The following is a 19547-nucleotide window of genomic DNA, read 5'->3' as shown; positions in this document are numbered from 1 at the left end:
CTGTAAGGGCTGCTGTCAAACAATTATGAAACTGGCATGCACTCAGCTTTCAACCAATATGAGTTGTGGTATTGGGCATTTTCAAACATACTCAGTCTGAAAGCCTCTTATTTTAAAAGTAAGATGTGTCTTAGATTAGTCTCTGTAAGTATAAGCACCAAACTTTCTCATAATTGAATATTGGAAGACACATCCTTTTTTTACAAGACAAAAAAAGAGGAAAGAAGTCTTCAGATATACTTGTCACAGGGAAATCTTTGATGTAAAATGGATATTTGCAAAAAAATCTATGAAGGGGTGTTGTTTTTTTGTAAATGGTGAGTATTTTGGATTCCATGTAAATAGAAGGGGCAGGCAGTCTGAAACACATCAGGTATGTCTATAATACATACAGAGTTGTTCAGATTAGTTTGATTTTTTACTTCCTCTGCTGTGAGACCCAAGCACACGAGAAAATCTGCTCTCCATAGGTAGATACCATCAGTGGATTGGACACTTGTGTTAACAGTAGACAAGCCCTAGTCAAAAGGTTTGGTGTTGCCAGTTTGATTATTAAGCATTCTGAATGAGGCTGTTGTCTGTGCTTTGTTGCATAGAGGTCTTAATATTGAAGTGAGTTTTGTGAATGTGTGTATATTAGCTGTGAGGATAGTAAATCCCCAGGCTTGCAGTCCATCCCACTTTCCTGGAGCCTGTAATGAAGCTCACATGTGCATTTGTGCATTTGTCTGGGAATGGGGGGGCAGGTATGGGGATGTGTGATCTTCTGTGTTTTTAAGCACAGAGTAATGATAAAGCAATGTAAATATATCAGACTGGGAGGTGAAAGTGAGTAAGAACTGTTCATTGACTCTGGTTTTGACATCCACTAGCTATATTCACCTGTCAGTACTAAGAAAAGTTTTACTACTGTGTTCTAAGATTAAAAACTGATTAATGCTTGCAGACTGCTGTTACATATCACCTGTAAGTCTGGATCTGTCTCTGGAGTGATTTGAGATACCTGAAGCTACTCTGTGAAACCTCACTGATCAGTCTCTGAAGGAGTTTTGACTTTGTAAAGATGTCTGTATTGCTGAAAGAACTGTATTGCTTTTAGTTCCTTTTGTCTTGGTCGTTCCTCTCTTACCTGTCTCTGATTCATATCAAAAGACATACACAAAAAGTCTGACACAACAGGTAGAAGTATCTTGCTTATGTGCAGTTACAGTGAGGCTGAAGTATTTGTTCACAATTCAGCTGGGGATTGGCATGCTGAGTTTCATTTGCCACTACTTAATAAAAAAGGTATATAAACTTAAGGATTTTGAGATATTCAAGTCTCTTCTTTGCAGTCCAGGCTGCATTTTAAATGACAGCTGATTATTTAACTAGAGACAGACTTGTACTACGAGACTGTATTCCAGTAGTCTTCTTTTTTAATGATCTTTTTTCATTTGATTATGCAAACAAAGTTGTTGTTTCCAGAACTCTGCATTTCATTGCAATTTCTTATCCTTGTAATGTGCTGATTGGTTTGTAGAGTTTATATTTTATTTTTCCTCCAAAAATTAAAAATAGTAAATCTCCATTCTCTAACTTTTTAATACTGTTTTCTTAAGAGTCTCCCTTCAAATTTTTGCATTGTTCAGTTAGTGAGTTTATTTAGTGTAAGAAAGCAAGGCATGTTTTTCTGGTGTCTTAGTCCAGTTTCTTACCTGTACCATCATTCAGAATTGTTATGTAGTACATTTTTACCAGTTGAAATAGTAAGATTTCTACTTTTTCCAATGAAGGTGGATCAGGCAATGCACATACAAAGCTAAGAGCTAATGTGTTCTTGACTGTAAAATACATTTATTGTGTGTCTTGATTTTGAGTGTTGTAAAATCTAGGTAAGTGCAGTGCAAGTAGTATTTCTCACCAGGTTAGACTTTTTTGAAAAAACAGCTTAAACCCAGTGTTTTAATAATTTTCTATACCAAATGTTTTGGTTTTTAATAGGCACATATCCTTTTGTGACTTCATCAAACTGCACAGTTGGAGGTGTGTGCACAGGTCTGGGAATGCCGCCACAGAACATCGGGGAAGTGTACGGGGTTGTGAAAGCCTACACAACCAGGGTTGGAATTGGTGCCTTTCCTACAGAACAGGATAACGTGAGTATTGCAGCCTCAGGTGTGATCTGCTGGGTGAAATAACTTGGTGTGTCTTGTCTGAATTTTATTAAGTCAGTGTTAGCAATGGTTAAGTGCAAGTATGTAAGTGACAATGTGTTTGGATGTCTCAATCAGAATTCTGATTCTAGACTGAGCTTATGGGACTACCAAACATGATTGCAATTTTCTTAGATATTTCTGTGGAATAGAAGGTTAGAGCAGGAACTAATTTTGTGAAGTTTGCCTAAAAATCGTTTTCTTGAAATAGAAAGAACATTTTGTGTTGCTGTCTTCATCCAAATGGACAGCATTGTGAAAAACTGGGGGGAAGGACTTTAAAGGTAATTTACAATGTATCCTAAAATGTTAGATAAACACCTGCATCATGTGTTGCAAATCAAAGAACCCACATGCTGATGTGTCTTACTCTTTGTTAGGAAATTGGAGAATTGCTGCAGCAGAGAGGCAAAGAGTTTGGTGTTACCACTGGTAGGAAGAGAAGATGTGGCTGGCTGGACCTTGTCTCACTCCGATATGTCTATATGATTAATGGATTTACTGCGTGAGTTTTTTGCTGAGCTTTGCTGCCAACTTGACAGAAAATCATGAAATGCTGTAGTTTACTGTAAATAGTGCATATACCAGTTAGTAACATTTGCCCTGTTAATATTGATCTGTTGATTGTTTTGATATTTTGATAAATTAGCTATTCCTCATTTTTCCTATCATTAAATATTTTTACATTTGATATTTTCATAGATGTAGATTTTTCTCTCCTTTCTTTATGGAGATTTCTTTTGTTAGTTTGTCTTCAAAATAAGGTAGATGGGAAACCATCAGTATCTCTAGTAGTATGTGTAAGTATTAAAAATACAGATATGTCTTTGGGATGTTAAGCAAAATGAAAGATAAGTGCCTGAAACAAACTGGTATAAAATTTCTAGCAGATCAAATAGTGTAAATACATATTTTATTTAAATACTTCTGTTTTTCTTGTTCTTTGTGGGTTTTGTTTTAAATAAGGTGTAGCCAGGTATTTGTAGAGCCAGTGTTTGATTATTTTTTTGTCTTTGCTGTAGGACAGGAGCATTTGGCAGAGGACAGGAACAGACACCAACAGGCATTATGCAATGAAATGGTCATCTTAAATAGTTATACCTTAAATGGTTAGGTATCTTGGCAGCACCCTCACCAATTAAAATTATAACACTTTAAACCATAGACAAATTCATTCAGTTGGCATGCTTGTTCTTTGATTTTTTTTGGCATTTTCATGTAGTAGTAGATCGAAGGATGCAAGAAAAAATGTGTTTAATCCTTTTTTGTTGCTGTTGTCTTGTTTCAGAAGTTGTTTGGTTTTTCGTTTGGGGTGTTTTTTTTAAGTCAGACCAGCTAACAGATTAGTGCCATATGAGATATTTTCCTAAAGAAATAAAATTATATGCAGGAATCAGTTTTGTTTGATTATATTATTTTTTTCATTTTTTTAACAATGTGATAAGATTCAAGGGTTTTTGAACTTGTTTAACCAGAGTAATGTTTCTTTATAGATTGGCACTTACCAAATTGGACATCTTGGATGTATTTCCAGAAATCAAAGTTGGTGTTGCATACAAACTAGATGGTGAAATCATACCTCATTTTCCTGGTAAGACTGCTTATTTAAAATTTTTAGATTTTGGTGAAATGTAATGTGGTACTTTTAAATGCATTTGATTTCTACTTTTAAAACTTACAAGAGCAATATCTTACTTCAGCATCAAGCTATTAATGTCTTCCAGATGCACCAGACATATCTTTTACCATACCAGTACCTTCCCCCAAAAGATACCTGTACCAAATACTGAATTTTGTCTACTAGAAAGATTCAAATAGCTATACGTGTTACTACTTGTCCTTTTTATTTTATACAGCCTGCATCACCTTCCAGCTAAATGGGAAGCTTGTTTCATACTCTAAACTCTGTTATCTTGTTCCCACTACTGTATTGATGCCCATTATTAGCAGGCCAGCTCGTCATTTAAGCATGCAGTGAGCCCCATAAGAGAACTGGTCCTGTTGAAAAGCCAAGTTTTTCTTTCCTTCTGTTACATTTCTAACAGTTCACTTCCCTTTAATGATTCATGGAGCAGCCAAAAACATAAAAAAGCTACACAGTGTAAAAGAGGGACAAGGGGTGGGGCAAGAAACTAGCAACTAGTTTAGGTGAAAGCAAAACTATTTTCTAATTCATGACCAATGTACATCAGCTTAGCATGATAGAAACTGTAGTTCCTGAGGAGGACAGTGGTCATTTTTACTTGAAGAGTATACCTACATTTTAAAATATTCAAATATCACAAGTCAGTGTTTTTGTAGATAATGTGTCATGTTCAGTTTGTGATAGTTAGGCATACTGCAGAAAAAAAGGAAGAACATAAAACAGTGCTAAAGACTGGGCTTTTTGATTTTCATAATGTGCACATATATGCCCATTTTCATTCTAATTGGTACTTCAGCGTTAGAGGCTGGTCACATGTTACAATTTTTCATGTGATATTATCATCAGAGAACTTGTTGTGAGTGAGGAGATCAACTATAATAATTGGATACAACTCACAGCAGATTTATGTAGTACAAAGATGTAATTATGTATAAAGGAATAGGTGATGATGTGCCACTAGTCCTTGAAAATAGCACATATCTGTTAAGAGTAATTCATTAGGAATTTAAAAAAATTCTTTTGTTTCTCCATGTGTTTGTGGGAGTTTTCTAACTGATTTGCTGTCCAGAATCTTCAAACAAAAGTGCTAGTTCCAGTCGAATGCATGCTGAATGACTTTGATTCGGAAAACTGGAAAATTTAGTACTCGTCTTGCATTAAACCAGGGAATGCTTTTCCCTTTTTAAGACTCAGCTATTACCTGATTGGTACTCATAGCAAAACATTAGGGACATTTGTGTTTACTTGAAACGGCTTTTGAACATAATGGAGGTTGCACGTTTGAATTGAGAACTACTCAGTAAATGCTTTTGCCGTAGTCCATTGTATGATCTTGTGCTCAAGCCAGGAAAACCTTTTCTGGCAGTCCATCCTTAAAGATGACATAAGCAGGTGGCCATGTTATACACTACTAAGATGTCAGTGGTTTGTGGGGGTTTTTTGCATTCGTTGTATGTCTCAGGGCCAGAATCTTGTTAGATGCAACTCTTTAGGGAGCAGACTTTGTTCCCTCTATACCCCTAGGTAACAGCTGACCTTCAGTCATAGCAGCACAATGTGGCTCTCCTGCCTGTATTTTTCTTTACTGTATGAACAATTAAGAATTCTGGTAGAACATTAGTAGAAGCTGTTGACATGCTGTCTTCCTTAAAGCATCAGGAAGGAGTTTGGGCTGAGCTTCTGGTAAGCTGGAAGATGCTGTCTCTCACAGTGCCTCTATGTTCCACACTTCTCTTTGCTATACTCATCAGCATTTGGCAGCATTTTCAGCACACATGCTGCAGTTAACCCCCGCCCCTGGCATAAAAAACAAAAGGTAACTTTATTCCCACTTTGTCTTTTGCAGACCATTAGACTGTTTCTGATGTCTGCATTTCTGCATGCTGTGTGCTTGTATAATTTTTTTTTTCAAACGTGTCACTGACATTGAAATTTAATTTAGAAGAAAACTAGTCTGGGAAGCTCTCACTGGCAGACTTTTTCTTTCTCTCTCCCCTTCCTACCCTCCCACTGTCTTGGAGATGTTCATGATTTACCCTTCTTGTGAAATGACTGTCTCTAAATTAGAATCACACACAGTACCCACCATCTCAGGAAAAGCATGCCATGTTGCGTATTTTGTTCCTTTTTCCACCTGGATTGGAGAATCATACGAGTCTCACTCAGGGTTTTTTAGCTTAGCTTTCTATGTGCATTTCATAATTGCCTCTTAAGCAGGAACCTAAAATGTCTTGTGAATTTATGGCTGCATTCAGTTGCTGTTACCGAGGCTGTAGTCTTTTGCTGGCCAGTGGTGGGAGTTTATGGAAGACAGAACTTCCTGCTAGCTTTGAGCCAATCAGTTAAAAAAGAATGTGAAAGCTATTGTCTAGTTCTCTAATGCCTCCTGTCCGAGTTCAGACATCAGTTGATTTCAGCACAGAGGGACGTACCTTCTGGCTTGGGAGGTTTGAAAACACAGATGCTTAGGAAAATTGGGAGATTACTTTGGACAAGCTTTACTTTCATGCTTGGTTTTTTTGGTTTTTTTTCTTGCACTTTTTCCCTGGGCATTTGCTGTAGGTTAAAGAGCTGGCACACTATTCTGGATGTGCCTTTGGTCTGACTTACATGATTGTTTTCATGTTCAGTTTCTGGAAATTGATGGAGGATCTTTCTCTTACAAAGGTTCGAAGGTGTCAAATCTGAGATATTTTTTCTGAGTTGGAAGTAGCATCACAGCACTCTTCAAATTATGATATCATATTTGTTCTGTCTATTATATAGTTAAGCAATTCAGGAATATTCTGGAAAGCCTAAAACCCACTGAGGGAAGAGGTCAGTGAAAAGCTGAGAGAAATCTAGATGGTGACTAGATCTGGTACTACACTGAGCTCTGTTTGTGGCTTGTCTTCACCACACATCATCTTTATGACACCTGCTGGGACAAAATTAAAGAATTATTTGAAACATCAAACGATGTATCCCTTCTTTTTCTTCTCTCTTAGCAGGAGGTAAGGAATGCAGGCTGATGGAAGATTGTAGTCAATATTAGACAGTTCAATACCAAATGCTTTCAGCTGTCTCCCTCTAGCCTCAGCAGAGAGGCTTCAAAGGCCTGTGGACATCCAAGATGAGGTGTTCATTCACTCTGCCTCTTCAGAAAGAGGGAGGGAGGCTAGGAACCATCTGCACTGCCTGGAGATCACTTTGTGGCTGTGCACTTTGAGTGCCTGTGTTCTGTTGTACAGATCACCTGCACAGCAGACAACACCTCAGTTGTTATTTCTGACAGTAAAGTGCTTATCCTTGGCTTCTGCAACCAGACATCCTTAATGTGCCTGTCTGTTCTCATTGCCATGAGTATTGGTTCAGGATTCCTTTAACCTGGGAACACCGTGGTCCAAAACTTCGTACATTTCTTTGCTGTTATAGACTTTAAGGACAGCAGAGCAGTCTTTTTTCAGCCTTTCTCAAAATGCCTAGTCCATTGAGGCTGTCCTTACAGCATTGCTGCTGTTGAACTGTTGCCTGCATCAGGACAAATTGTTCAATGTGCTGAGCTTGAGTTTGTTGGCTACACACGTGCTGGAGGGGGTTAGCATGTGGTTTTGTATTTGCACCTCTACTGTACCTTTTGCACCTCATACCCTTTCCCAGGCTGACTAGCTGCCAGGACAGCTAGTCAGCCTGGGAAACGGTATGAGGTGCAAAAGGTACAGCATTTATAATGCTATAATATATAGCATATATAGCTATATAATATATGTTGTATATATATAATATATACAGCATATATAGCATTTTATAATGCTATAAATACTGTCTAAATTATTGTGTGATTTCTTTTTTAAAAGAAGATGTGATGCCAAATTGTTACGAATGTCCAGGTTTTTTTAGCTGTATAACACAGGAAACTTACTCTTTGTAACTCACAGAGGCTACTCAAGTGGTTACCAGTGACTCGAACTGAGACACAGAGCCTACATAAATTAATTACTATGCCCTCTTCTTCATGAAGGCAAGAAGGAATGCCTGACTCCTCCCACTTTTAAATCAAAATATTTTGATCATTTTCAGATTTAAGCCCTTTGTTTTGCTGTCCTGTGTCATTCCAAGGCTTAATGTTCAGATAATTACTGGAGTGATTCAGTTCCAGAACAGTATGCCTAGCATGTTTTTCAGTTCAAAATATCATCACAGGATTCATAGTTAAAGGACAACATTGTAGCAAGGTACTAAATGAAGAACAAAATATTGCTTCTCTTCTGAGAAGCCGTGGGAACAGTTACTGTTCATACATTCTGTGGGACTCCACACTGGTTGATAAATTCATTGCAGGGTTTTGGGGCAAAGGGTCTGCGGGTATCCAAGGTCTGTTAATTCTTAACTACACCTTACAACTGTTTAGTAAAAGGTACACTCCTATGCCATTTTAAAATATGTTTTAGCTGCTTGATACTTACAAGCTGGTTCTTAATTTTGCTTTCACAATTCCCTTATAAAGAGAGGAATCTGGTTCTCAGTATTTGTTCAGAAAAAAAAAAAGACCATTTTGGGGAATTATTTCCCTAAAACATTGTTTTCTGAACTGAAAGTATTGTGGTTTCAGCAAAATATATGCATGTGACTGAGCACTGGAATTCCTAAAGTCTTGAGTCCTGATGGTTGCTGGATTTTTTCCCTTGTGCTTATATTAACAAAACCCCCAACACTTTATTGGCTGCAGTGCTTGGATTACCTTATGAGCAAACCTCTTTGTGTAAGCGGTAACACCTCATTAGTGTTTCATGGTAGAGAATATCCATGGACATAAAATTTTTGTTTCTGTTTGCTTCTCAGCCAACCACGAAGTCTTAAACAAAGTAGAGGTGCAGTATCAGACACTCCCAGGATGGGTTACGGACATATCAAATGCCAGGACGTTTGATGAGCTGCCTGTAAATGCACAAAACTACGTTCGTTTTATAGAAGTCAAGTTGGGTGTTCCTGGTGAGTAGAACAGATTTTCTTCTTGTTGTCTGGGTTATTCCTGCTCCATGAAACCTGTTTGGTATTTTGTATTAATGAACACTCAAAATACTGAAAACTAGTTTCTAGCTGTGCTTATTGTGATGTAGCTGGTGCCACTGGCGATTATGGTATTACTACTTCTTACTTAGTTGTTGAACTCAAAATTTTCAGAAGTTTTAATATACATTCCTTCTCTGGTTTATGCTATAGTTCTCGTTCAATTAAGATTTTTTTTTCATAACTTGCTCAAGTGTCTTTTAGTCTGGTTATAATCGGGGTTTAGTTTTGCTATGATCATAAAGTCAGGGGCGCTATGGGTTATTAATTAGTGTGATGAATTATATATGAGAGTGTATATATATATGTATAAATATATATGAGTATGTATGAGAGTATATATTGAGAATTGAATTATATATGAGAGTATATATATATTCCTGAACTGATACATTTCTCGATGCTCCCTAATAAAGGTGATCCTGTGGTTTCATCCAAAGTTGGGAGTTAGGAGATATGCATATTTTTACTTTTCTGATAGTTTGTAACTATCCTTTATCTTATAATCTGTAAAAGTGATTAATTTATTATGGCAGTTTCAAGAATACCTGCTTTTTGAAGTTGTCAGTGTATTCTTTGAGAACAACAGACAAAGTTATCATTTTTAGTGTGTGAATAGTATATGCTGTGTTTTTCTTCAAAATGTGGTGCTTAAGAAGATGAGTTTGTATCTTAAGATATGATCCACTCTTGCTTTGTATTACTTACAGTAGAAGTTTGCTTTTTCTCTCCTGCAGTTAAATGGATTGGAGTAGGGAAGTCCAGGGAATCAATGATCCAGCTGTTTTAAAGATTTCAGATGCATGGAAGAAAGCACACTCCTCAAAAGACTGCTCATTCTTAAATGCATTAGTAGCCCGCAAAGCAAAGATGTTGGAAAGATAGATTTTTGCATGGGAAGAAATGCTAGAGTTGATACCCCCAGATCAATTGCTACTCCTGAAAGAGACTCTTAACATGAACCTGTATGAATTCCTGTTCAACTGCAATTACCAGGACACTTCTCGTTGTTCAAGGTGCCATCAGATTTTTTTTCTTTACGTAATATTTGCTTCATAATGTAATTCCTGTTTGAAAATCTAAGGTAGCATTGCTTTCATGACTGTTTGTCTTTGTTATCCTCTCTCTGCTTTTGGCGGTGTTACTTCCCTGAAATTTTAGACAGTAAAATAATGCAGTTTTGCACAAATAGTTTTACATCCTCATTATTTGTATTCCTAAAGCTGTTGTATTCTTAATGACTGGTCTTGTGAGTGATTAAAGAGGGGGAGTCTGATTTTATAATGCTATAAAATGTCTAAATTATTGTGTGATCTCTTTTTTAAAAGAAGATGTGATGCCAAGTTGTTATGAAGGTCCAGGTTTTTTTAGCTGTATAACACAGGAAACTTACTCTTTGTAACTCACAGAGGATACTCAAGTGTTTACTAGGAAGTGTGCCCAGAAAGTTAGAAAACTGATATTGTAAAAAGTTCATTTGCAATTATTAAAGAACCGTTCTGATTTTGAGTTAAATGTTTTATAATGTTACTCTTTCTTTTCCTGGCATTTTAAACTCTGTGCTTCTCTGCTTCCAAGGCGCATATCTTAAACTCTTCTCCTAATTAAATGGGGTTATATTTATACTTTGTGAGAAGTCTAACATTTTGATGCCCTTTTAAATTCCTTTCTTCAGAGTCAATTGAAGATCCTTCTCTGGAGGATTGCCAAAGTGCAGACACTTCTGTATTTATAAGTTGAAGATGCTATAGAAATAACATTTAATGTATTCCATGTATTTGCTTTGGGTGTGGGGTAAATAACAAGTGTTCACCTCAAGACATCTGACATATTTTGGATTATTGTTGGGAAATGTGGAAATGTTCCAGAACTATTTAAATTTATAACCATTTTTATCTATTCCAAAGAATCTGATTTCTTTTTGCAACAACCCAGTAATTATATTTTCCCTTTGCAGATTACTGAGAATGACTGTTTTTACACACTGTGCTGTGGTGTTCATGTGCTTCTTTTTAACTTCAAATAAAACTTAATTTGTTTCCTAAACCCAAGTTTGTATCAGGGTGGAGCAACAGTTCTAGACTTAGTTTAGTAGATTTTGGCTGCATATAAGAATATATGAATGAATACAAGAAAATTCTAATGCAAAATAAAAGATACAAGGCCTTTTTGTTTGTCTTGAGTAACCACATGTTACCTGAAATGGAATAATTTGTTGGACTATGCTGCTCCTGAGGTGGTTAGCACAATTTTTAGATTCTAAATTGACACAAAATAAAATTGCTTGTTGTAAGAGGAGAGACAGGAGGGTTGAAGGATAAAACAACTGATTTTTAAGGAGCATTTTTTTTATTGAATTGCTTGCATGTGACAGAGCAGTTACTGAGGTCTGCATTTTACTTGCATAATGTGAGGAAAGAGGTGGATACCACAGAATGCTGGAAGATTGGCAAATACAGTGAGAAACCTTTGTATTGGCATTGCATGTAAAGATCATTCTCATCAGCATTTAAAAGCAAGCTCATCTTGCTTTTATTTTTTTTTTTCTGTGGAGAAGATGAAGCTCTAGTTTTGCCGTCAGCCTTGCAGTCCAGGAGAGAGCCATACCATCCCTCCCTAGCTAAAGGATGTCTTGAATTGAAAATATTTTCCTAGGTTCCAGATGGAGAGAAGGAGGGCTAGAACTGTGAAACGTAAATTCCAGTGTTTATTTAGAAGGAAAAAAAGGTACTTTTTTCTAGGCAGTAGAGGGAATTGATGTTGCAATGTGAACAATAGGTAATAATTACTAAGTATTCTTGTTCTCTTATAGCAGTAGGAGGCACCAAGGTGATTTGTTGCTATCAGTGAAACTACCAGCCAAAGACTGTGGGCCTAGCTGGTTCAAGAAGTGAATAAATAAATAAATGAGGGCATGTTTCCTTCTACTGTCAGCGAATAAATAAAACACATCCATGGAGCTGTGTTTCACTTCTGCCAAGCAGAAACCTTCAAGGTTTCGGTTTTTTCACTGTTGTAAGCCCACTGTACAAACTACCATTGTTCTTCAGTGGAGGAATTCATATTCCCAGATGCAGCAGTACTTCTGAGCAATACAGTGGTCTAAAATGATACAAAGTATTTGTGCAGTATTTTGAAAGAAACAATACAGAATTGCCTTGGGTGCAATACTGATTTATATTCTTTTGCTGTCTTTTAAATTCAGCTGAGATTTTTCTTTGAGTCTTCCATTCAAGGGCAGGCCTGGAAAGCTGAGAACATTCTCCTACTAGTACTAGTCCAGGATATATGTGGTCTGGGATCTGTTGGTGTGTATTTACTCCCATGACCTGGAACAAAGAATTTCTCAGTTTCAGGTGGTTAAACTTGGCATCTGTAAAGTGTTTTATGTTGTCCCTGCATGCTAGTTTTGCCTAAGTTTTTCTGGTTGAATTCTTAGACTGGTGCACACTTTCCTTGTGTCAAAGAATGGTTATACCCTACCAAATCTCCCCCTCCTCCAGTGCTACCTTTTCTCCCCCTTATTTCACTTGTACAGATGGAGAAATAGATGGGATGTTGTCACCAACCTGAGTGTGATGGGAACAAATACTGTAAGTTACAGGGATTTTTTCAAACTTCATGTTCACCTGTGGAACCAAGAAGAAAGAAGAGAACAGCAGCCTAATACTTCACCTTCAGTTCTGTGTCCAGTAGGGGCAAAGGTAAATGGCTTTGAAGACATACATAGTTTTTTAGCTCTAGATAAAATTCTATGTTCTGCCTCCCCCTACTTCATTCGTCAAGAAAGAAATAGACCTAATTCTCAAAGGAATTGCCCCACTCGTTGGCAAAAGGCTTTTTGTTATCTGTCACAGGCTAGTAGTAAGCTGTGGTAAAAATAAAAACCTTCATGCTTGGACAAGCATCTATTTCTGGGGCCCTTCCTCTGCGCTCTCTCTCTCTGAAGGCTCTTCAGTTGCTGCCATGTAAGGGGAGAGGATGGCAGCATAGGATAGTAGTTGAAATTGATTCTCCTCCAAGTGTCCCCTCCTGCTAATGGGATGTTTACAGGAGGCACAGATACCTGTTAGACCAGACAAGGCTGACGACAAAGTATTTTGATCTCGCTCTGTTCTTGCTGCCACTGAAATATTTATGAGGCTCAGTCTCCCAGGCTTGTGCTATATTGCAGCATTAATAGCCCTTATGTCCCTACAGATTAGTGAGCCTCCTTTACTAACTAAATAAGGGAAAGTGAGGGATATTTCTGCTGCTTAGCCTTTCCATTTGTGTTCCACATGTAATTGGGTTGTGACATGCAGCTAATGGACAAAAGCTTCAGAGGAAGGGGCAGATGTGATGTTGATGTCATGGTGCTTTTGTCTACCATCACCCTGGAAATCTGCTTTCTAATAAAAGACAATAGTTCCTTTTGTTGTCACAGCCAGCTGTCTTACTGAAACATAATCAAAGGTGTGATTGGTTTAGAAAAAGTAAAGGGCAAGATAGCTGGGAAGGAAAGACAATGCAATCAGGTGAGTTTTTTCTCCTGCCCATACTGTTAGTAGTCTCTGAAACAGTGAAATTTAACAAACCTGGTGGTACAGTAATCAATACACTTACTTTTGGTGTTTGGCAGCTTCCATACTGAAGGTAAGGTATAGACTGCCATGCATGCCTGTGTACACACAGCTGATGCATTATTCACTTAAAATTTTACACCATTTTTTGTTGATCAGAGTGTAACAACTCATTTGATATGTCATCTTTAAAATACCTTGCAATATACACATTCAAATATCTTCTGTTCAGCTTCAGACAGATAACACTGTGTTAAATCCCAGTGTCCTTCACTGCCACTTTGGACCCACTAGTCAAGTGTATCAAAACGATGTATTTTCTTATACTCCACTGTCACTATCGGACATGCAAGAATGCAAGCACACCACTATTCTCCAGGTGAAGGAAGAAAGAGGAAGTTTATTCTCTGACTCCAAAATTTATAGTTTTCCAAAAGTGACAGCGGATTGGAGGGTGACAGTGACACCTCTCCAATGACACTGGTTAAACCATCAGTCCATCAACTTTCTCCTCCTCCATAAAAGAAGACAAAACAATCAGTTGTTTACAGAAAGTGTCTGAGAAAGTTCACCACAAGAATGTCCATATCAGAAGGCTTAGAAAATCTTAAAAAACCAGGGTGACATTCCACTAGATTTTTTCACTGATGAATCTATTTGTGCATGCATCCAGGTACTTTTTAGCTCTTTTGATGAACGCTGCTGAAATTATCAATAGTGTATTTGAGTAACTATTCTTAGATAACAATTGCTCAAATACAGATGGTTTTCCTTGTCTTGTTCCCTGGTTGACAGTTATTGTCTGGTGGTTACAGAAGGTGGTCTTGTTCCTACAGAAGGAACTGGGGTACCTGAGTGTTGGTAGTTGGCTCTTTTTTCCAAAACATGAAATGACTATTCACTTTTTTTCCCTGCATGCAACTTAGGACTAGCTTGTTAATAGTGAAGCACACCTCCCTAGTTCATATTCTGTGTCCATCTGACAGGAAAACCAGCATGGATCACTCAGTTGTGTTGAGAAAAGAGCAAGTCAATTGTTGCTTTGAATGAAGCGTGATTGTACCAGTCGCTGGTGGTGTTTTCCTGAGAGCTGAGTTGTCAGAGTCAGTTTCAGCCTTGTAGTTTACTACAAAGCCAGTTGCAGTTTACCAAAAGGTCTGGGCAAAAAGCATAAATCATTCTGTAATCTCATGCTGACATATGGTATGTAAATACCATGATCCACCCAAAGGGTAGCCAGAATTATAAATGTACTTTCTAATCTGCTGCTGAAATGAGCATTCAGTATAATGCAGCTGTAATCTAATAGATATTAACAGCCTGAGAATGTACAGTAAGACCTTAATAATTCAGTATTGTTCAATTGGCTCCATCCGACTTGTAATTAGCCCGATAAGGGTTGTGCCTTCTGCAGTCAAGAAACTAACTGCATTAGTTCAGTATCAAAAGAATTTTCAAAGCCTTGACTACCCAATATAAATGGCCTACAACATTTTACTTCTTTTTTTCTCATCAAACAATTTGAAGTCAGTGTGCAATACAACAAATTTTCATAGGGGAGAAGAAAAATCCAGATTTTTTTGCAGCAATTTCCATTCTGGATTCTCAAATATATGATAAATCCAGGCCATGCAGCACTCCTGGTATGGCAAAAAACTTTTTAATGTAGCTTTGGTTTCCTCTGCCTAGGCTCTCCTGTTCCTTTTGTAGATCAAAGTAATAAAAAAATCACTAGAAGTTGTTGCAATGTTGACCACAATAGGCATAAAAAGGGGAAGGCTTATTCCACAGGTGTCATGGGTTTGCTTTGATGCACAGACTTACCCTGGAGCTCCTCTGGATGCATGTGACTTGTGAAGCCATCCTAGCTGCCCATGACAGAAACCAGACATACTTTCCAGGATGAACAGCTGAGCTGATGAAGCAAGCAAATAGAGGATAGTGAAGTGAAGGTACAAGCAGCAAACTAGAGAGCAAGAAGCACACCCAAGCTGTGGTGAAAGGTGATTTTTTTTTTTTTTTTTAAGAATAGTCATGGAAAAGAAATATTTTTGTCCCAGTGCAGAACTTGAATAAGGGGGCGACATTGATAACAAGGCAAAATATTGCCTCTGTTGAAAAAATGTGAGCTTATGCAGATTAATGCATTTTTTAATATAAGAAATAAAAGCTGGGCAGCCTTTTTTTTTTTTTTCAAAAAAGTACTGCTCTGAAATGCTAAGAATCTTCAGTGGATTTTTTTAATGCAACTAACTGACAGCCTGACCTGTGCACATACTGTATGCTCTGTGGTTTAGGATGCTGGTGGCAAGATTGGGGCAGAATCTGCTCAACTCCCTTAGCTTTTGCAGACTGTAACATGCCAAATTCCTACAAGCATTGGTGTAAAATATCTGGGTGTTTTGTTTGTTTGTGCTTTTGTTCAGGAGCTGCTGCTGAGTCTAAAATAATTTGCTTATGTGGCTTGAATGTATTAATCTCCATTTTGATAGCAAAATTCACTGTGGGATAGCATGCCTATTAGGAGTCCCCCAGGGAGAAAGGAAACAGTGTCTGCATGTAATAGCAAAGATTCTACAAAAGGTTAAATTTTGCAGAGCTATGGGAGTTTCTAGAATGAGTTGCATGATATTAGTGGCAGGTCTTAGAGTAGAAACTAATGCAGGAACCAGTTGACTTACTTAAAGAGTATTTTATTTCAGGACAAAAATGTGCTATTCTGTGATTCAAGGCAGAATTTCTTCACAGACTGATTCATTATATCATGGTCTGATATGGTCTGCTTGTTTGTCACAATTAAGTAATAATTTATTCTACCTCCTGAGGAGTGAAATTTGGCTGCTGTGTGCAAAATACTGACTCACCAGTATTTGGAAAACAAAGTAGATGTTTTCTGTGTTTTGTTGCCCATCAAAGTCAGTGAATTATGTTTTGGCTATTCCATGGCAACTACTTCACTGGAGTGTGAATTAATATTGCAGCTCCAGGAGTTTGATGTTAAAATTGGTTCTCACCAGAGATCTTAAGTAGGAGTATTGTTTTGAATAGTATCATGACACAACCATCTTAGAAACCCCTTGAACACATCCACAGTTCAATTTTTTTTCCTGAAACTAAGACCACTGCGTCTTCCACTTAGTTGCAGAGCACGATGTAAAAACTCCTTATCCAATCCAGTCTACAAAAGAATGTATTTTCATGCTTTAGATAATTTCAGTCAATCTTGGAAAATGTAGCTATACAACATACAAAAGTGACAACTCCAACACTCACACACAATATGAGCTGTTGAGAATCACTGTTATATTTACCAACATTTCCATATCCCTGTCAGCCAGTTCTGCACAACTGTTGTCCTCATCATAGTCAGCAGCACCAACAGAGATTCCTCTCCTCTCCCCAGCTCGTCCCCGGGGGTGATTCTTCTCCAGTTTTACCCTGGCGTGGCTTCAGCGGGAAGCATTCCTCATCCTTCATCTTTGGGAAGAGGGGGAGGTTGCATCTTCCTTCCTCCAGCTGGAGTCATGTATTCAGGTTGCCAGCCCAGCTACCTGAGAGGATGCCAGTAGTGACTGTGTCTACTACAGAATCTACAAGGTTTCTTCCAAACTTTGGGTTGCTTGCCTGTCTCCTGGTGTGCAATTCAAGGGCTCAGAATTTATCTTCCACCCTGGATATACATCCAGAAATAGTTTTTACATTTGCCATTAGAATGCTTGGGTTACATCTTTCTCTTGTAACTTTGCACAAAAATCTTTGTTACAAGTCTCAGAAGCTTTTCGAACCTGCTCTATTTAAAATCCTCATCATGCTGTGAGCAAGAGTGGCTCCAATCTTAACAGACAACCCCACTGGAGGAGAGGAACCTAAGGCAGAGGTTAAATACTTCATGTAGGGACCTGCAGGGAGCATGTCCACTCAAGGGGAAGCAGGAGGTCCAAATGCCACACCCACACAATTAAAATTGCAGGACCATCTGTAATCTAATGGTTGTGCTAAATAACAATAAACTACTAAAAAATAACCTAATCTTGGTTTTGAACTTCAAAGAACTTAACATGCTGAAAAAGAATTATTTTTCCAGGATGAAGTCTGTACTGCTTTTGAGAACCAGGGAAGGCCACACCAGTCAAGTTTTTTCAGTAGGTGGTATTTCTACTTTACAGACTGGGCAAAGACTGAGGCTGCAATGTGAGCTTACCTTTCCTGGTCCATGCAGTGAGGTTACAGGCTTAGATAAATTATGGAATGAAGATCAGGAAAGGCAAATCTTGCAGGTACAAGCACGGGTGCTGTCAGCTTGGGTTCCCTTTGCCTTGCTAAGCTGGTGGGAGCAAGACCCTCTGCCTGACTAGGCCTGGCTTTGTGATGGTTCCTCTTTTCCTTACTGCTTTTCAAGGGGCAAGGGGAGCAGCCTCACAGGTGTCAGCCTTGTGAGTGCATTTTGGAGTGTTGTTTGAGCCAGGTTGCTAGCAGTGCTGCAGTTGACTATATACACAACAAAACTGAGTGGTGTCTTGGGAGACTAAGAGCTGGACAGGGGAGAGGATCTGTCAACAAATCATTTGGAAACTTGTGCCCCTGCACACGTGAGCCGTCATCCTGAGTGCTGCTGCACTTTGCTAAATTAGACTGTAGTACCTGCTGGTCCTCAGGTTGCATTCTCCTCAAGTTACTCCTAGATGTGAGTGTAGGAACATCTCCTAACTGGTGAAATTTAAAGAAAGTCAAAGGGTGAGAAAATAAAAAAGATCTGACATGGGAGAGAGGCTAGGGTTGGGTCTTAAAGGGTAAATATTTTTCTGATGTCTTACTGGACATACTCTCCAGGGCATCTTATTAGCTGCAGACAGAAAGTAAAGCTTTCTTTAACCTTGCTGGAATTAGAAGCATAGGTGTAATTTGAGTCTGGATTTTTTTATGCACCCTTCCGTCATACAAGCTACAACCTACATCTCAGCACTGGAATAGGGAGACCTCAGGAAACACAAGGTGGGGCAGGGAAGAAGGAAGAGCTTTGCTTTCTTCTGAGACAGAGTCCTGGAGCCAGGAGAGACCATGAGGTTCTGGGATAGGAGGAGCATTTCTGCCTTTAGTGACAGACCTAACCTCTTACCCTGAGACCTCATGGCCCTCTGTGTTAATCTGCTCCAGTGTTTCGCCCTTGGAGAGTTTCTCCTACCAGCTATTTAGATCTCTCCTCAGCAAGTTTAGGCATTGCTGTTCTCTGGGCTGTTTGCTATGGATAGGGAGGACAGGTTATTGCCTTTTTTCCCTGCAGCACTCTTTTGAGTATTTGCTATATCCCAGTTTTTTCCTCAGCCTAATCCTCTGAGGCTCTGCTTGGAGGTCACTTTTAGAGATGTCCAAGGCAGCATGTTTGGTTTATTTTTTTCTGTCCCTGGGGAGTTGGGATCTGAAAATGGTCACAGTTTGTTCACTGATGTTTGCATGTGAGTGTAAGGTATGGATGACAAGTATCTTGTATCAGGAAATCTAATTATGGATTGTGGTATGATGTTTTCCAGCTTTTCAATGTCATAGCTTTGCTGATTCAGATTCTAGTCCATTTTGCATTTGCTTTATTGATTTTTTTTTTTTTTTGCTTACACGTAGAAACTTGCCCACAGCCCTAGTCCATTGAGGCCTATTTTTCTTAGACCATTTCTCTAATTTGTTAAAATCATTTGGAACTCTTACCCTGTTTTCTAATGTACTTTTAGCTCCTTTCAGCTTTGTATCACCTGCACATTTATTAAGGACACTCTTTTTACCATTGCTGACTTCACAGATGAAAAATGTGAGTTGTATGAAAACAGGACCCATTCGCTGAATTGCTTGTTTGAAGGTGAATCACTTTCTAAGTGTGATTTGTTTGTTTGTTGCCTGACCAACTCTCTACCTACTCCAAAGCAGTTTCATCTAACCACATTCCTTTGCTGGCTTATGAAAACATCCTACAAGTCTGAATATGTCACCATTTGAGCTGATACCAACAGCTTTGCCAATGCTGTCAAAAAAATATCCCGATCTTTGCTTTGTGGCTGCTGAGCCTTGTGCCAAACCAGTTTGCTTTGCTCATCTAGAGGTGGTGCT

General features: G+C 38.4%; 1 protein-coding gene across 2 annotated transcripts in view; it reads left to right on the top strand.

Annotated features, from left to right (window-relative positions):
• The window catches only part of ADSS2 (adenylosuccinate synthase 2), a 37468-nt gene extending 26537 nt beyond the window's left edge, over positions 1-10931 (top strand). For both annotated transcript variants that reach the window (XM_030944854.1, XM_030944856.1), the window contains exons 9-13: positions 1984-2138; positions 2576-2700; positions 3689-3786; positions 8662-8811; positions 9627-10931. In XM_030944854.1, coding sequence (XP_030800714.1) covers positions 1984-2138; positions 2576-2700; positions 3689-3786; positions 8662-8811; positions 9627-9679 — 581 coding nt within the window. In that variant the 3' untranslated portion in view covers positions 9680-10931. The remainder of the gene's footprint in view (positions 1-1983; positions 2139-2575; positions 2701-3688; positions 3787-8661; positions 8812-9626) is intronic.
• Positions 10932-19547: the final 8616 nt, after the last annotated feature.

Source organism: Camarhynchus parvulus, chromosome 3 (assembly GCF_901933205.1).
Source record: "Camarhynchus parvulus chromosome 3, STF_HiC, whole genome shotgun sequence".
Lineage (NCBI taxonomy): Eukaryota > Metazoa > Chordata > Aves > Passeriformes > Thraupidae > Camarhynchus > Camarhynchus parvulus.
The sequence above is the reverse complement of the archived record's forward strand: the minus strand, read 5'-3'. Positions and strand labels throughout refer to the sequence as shown.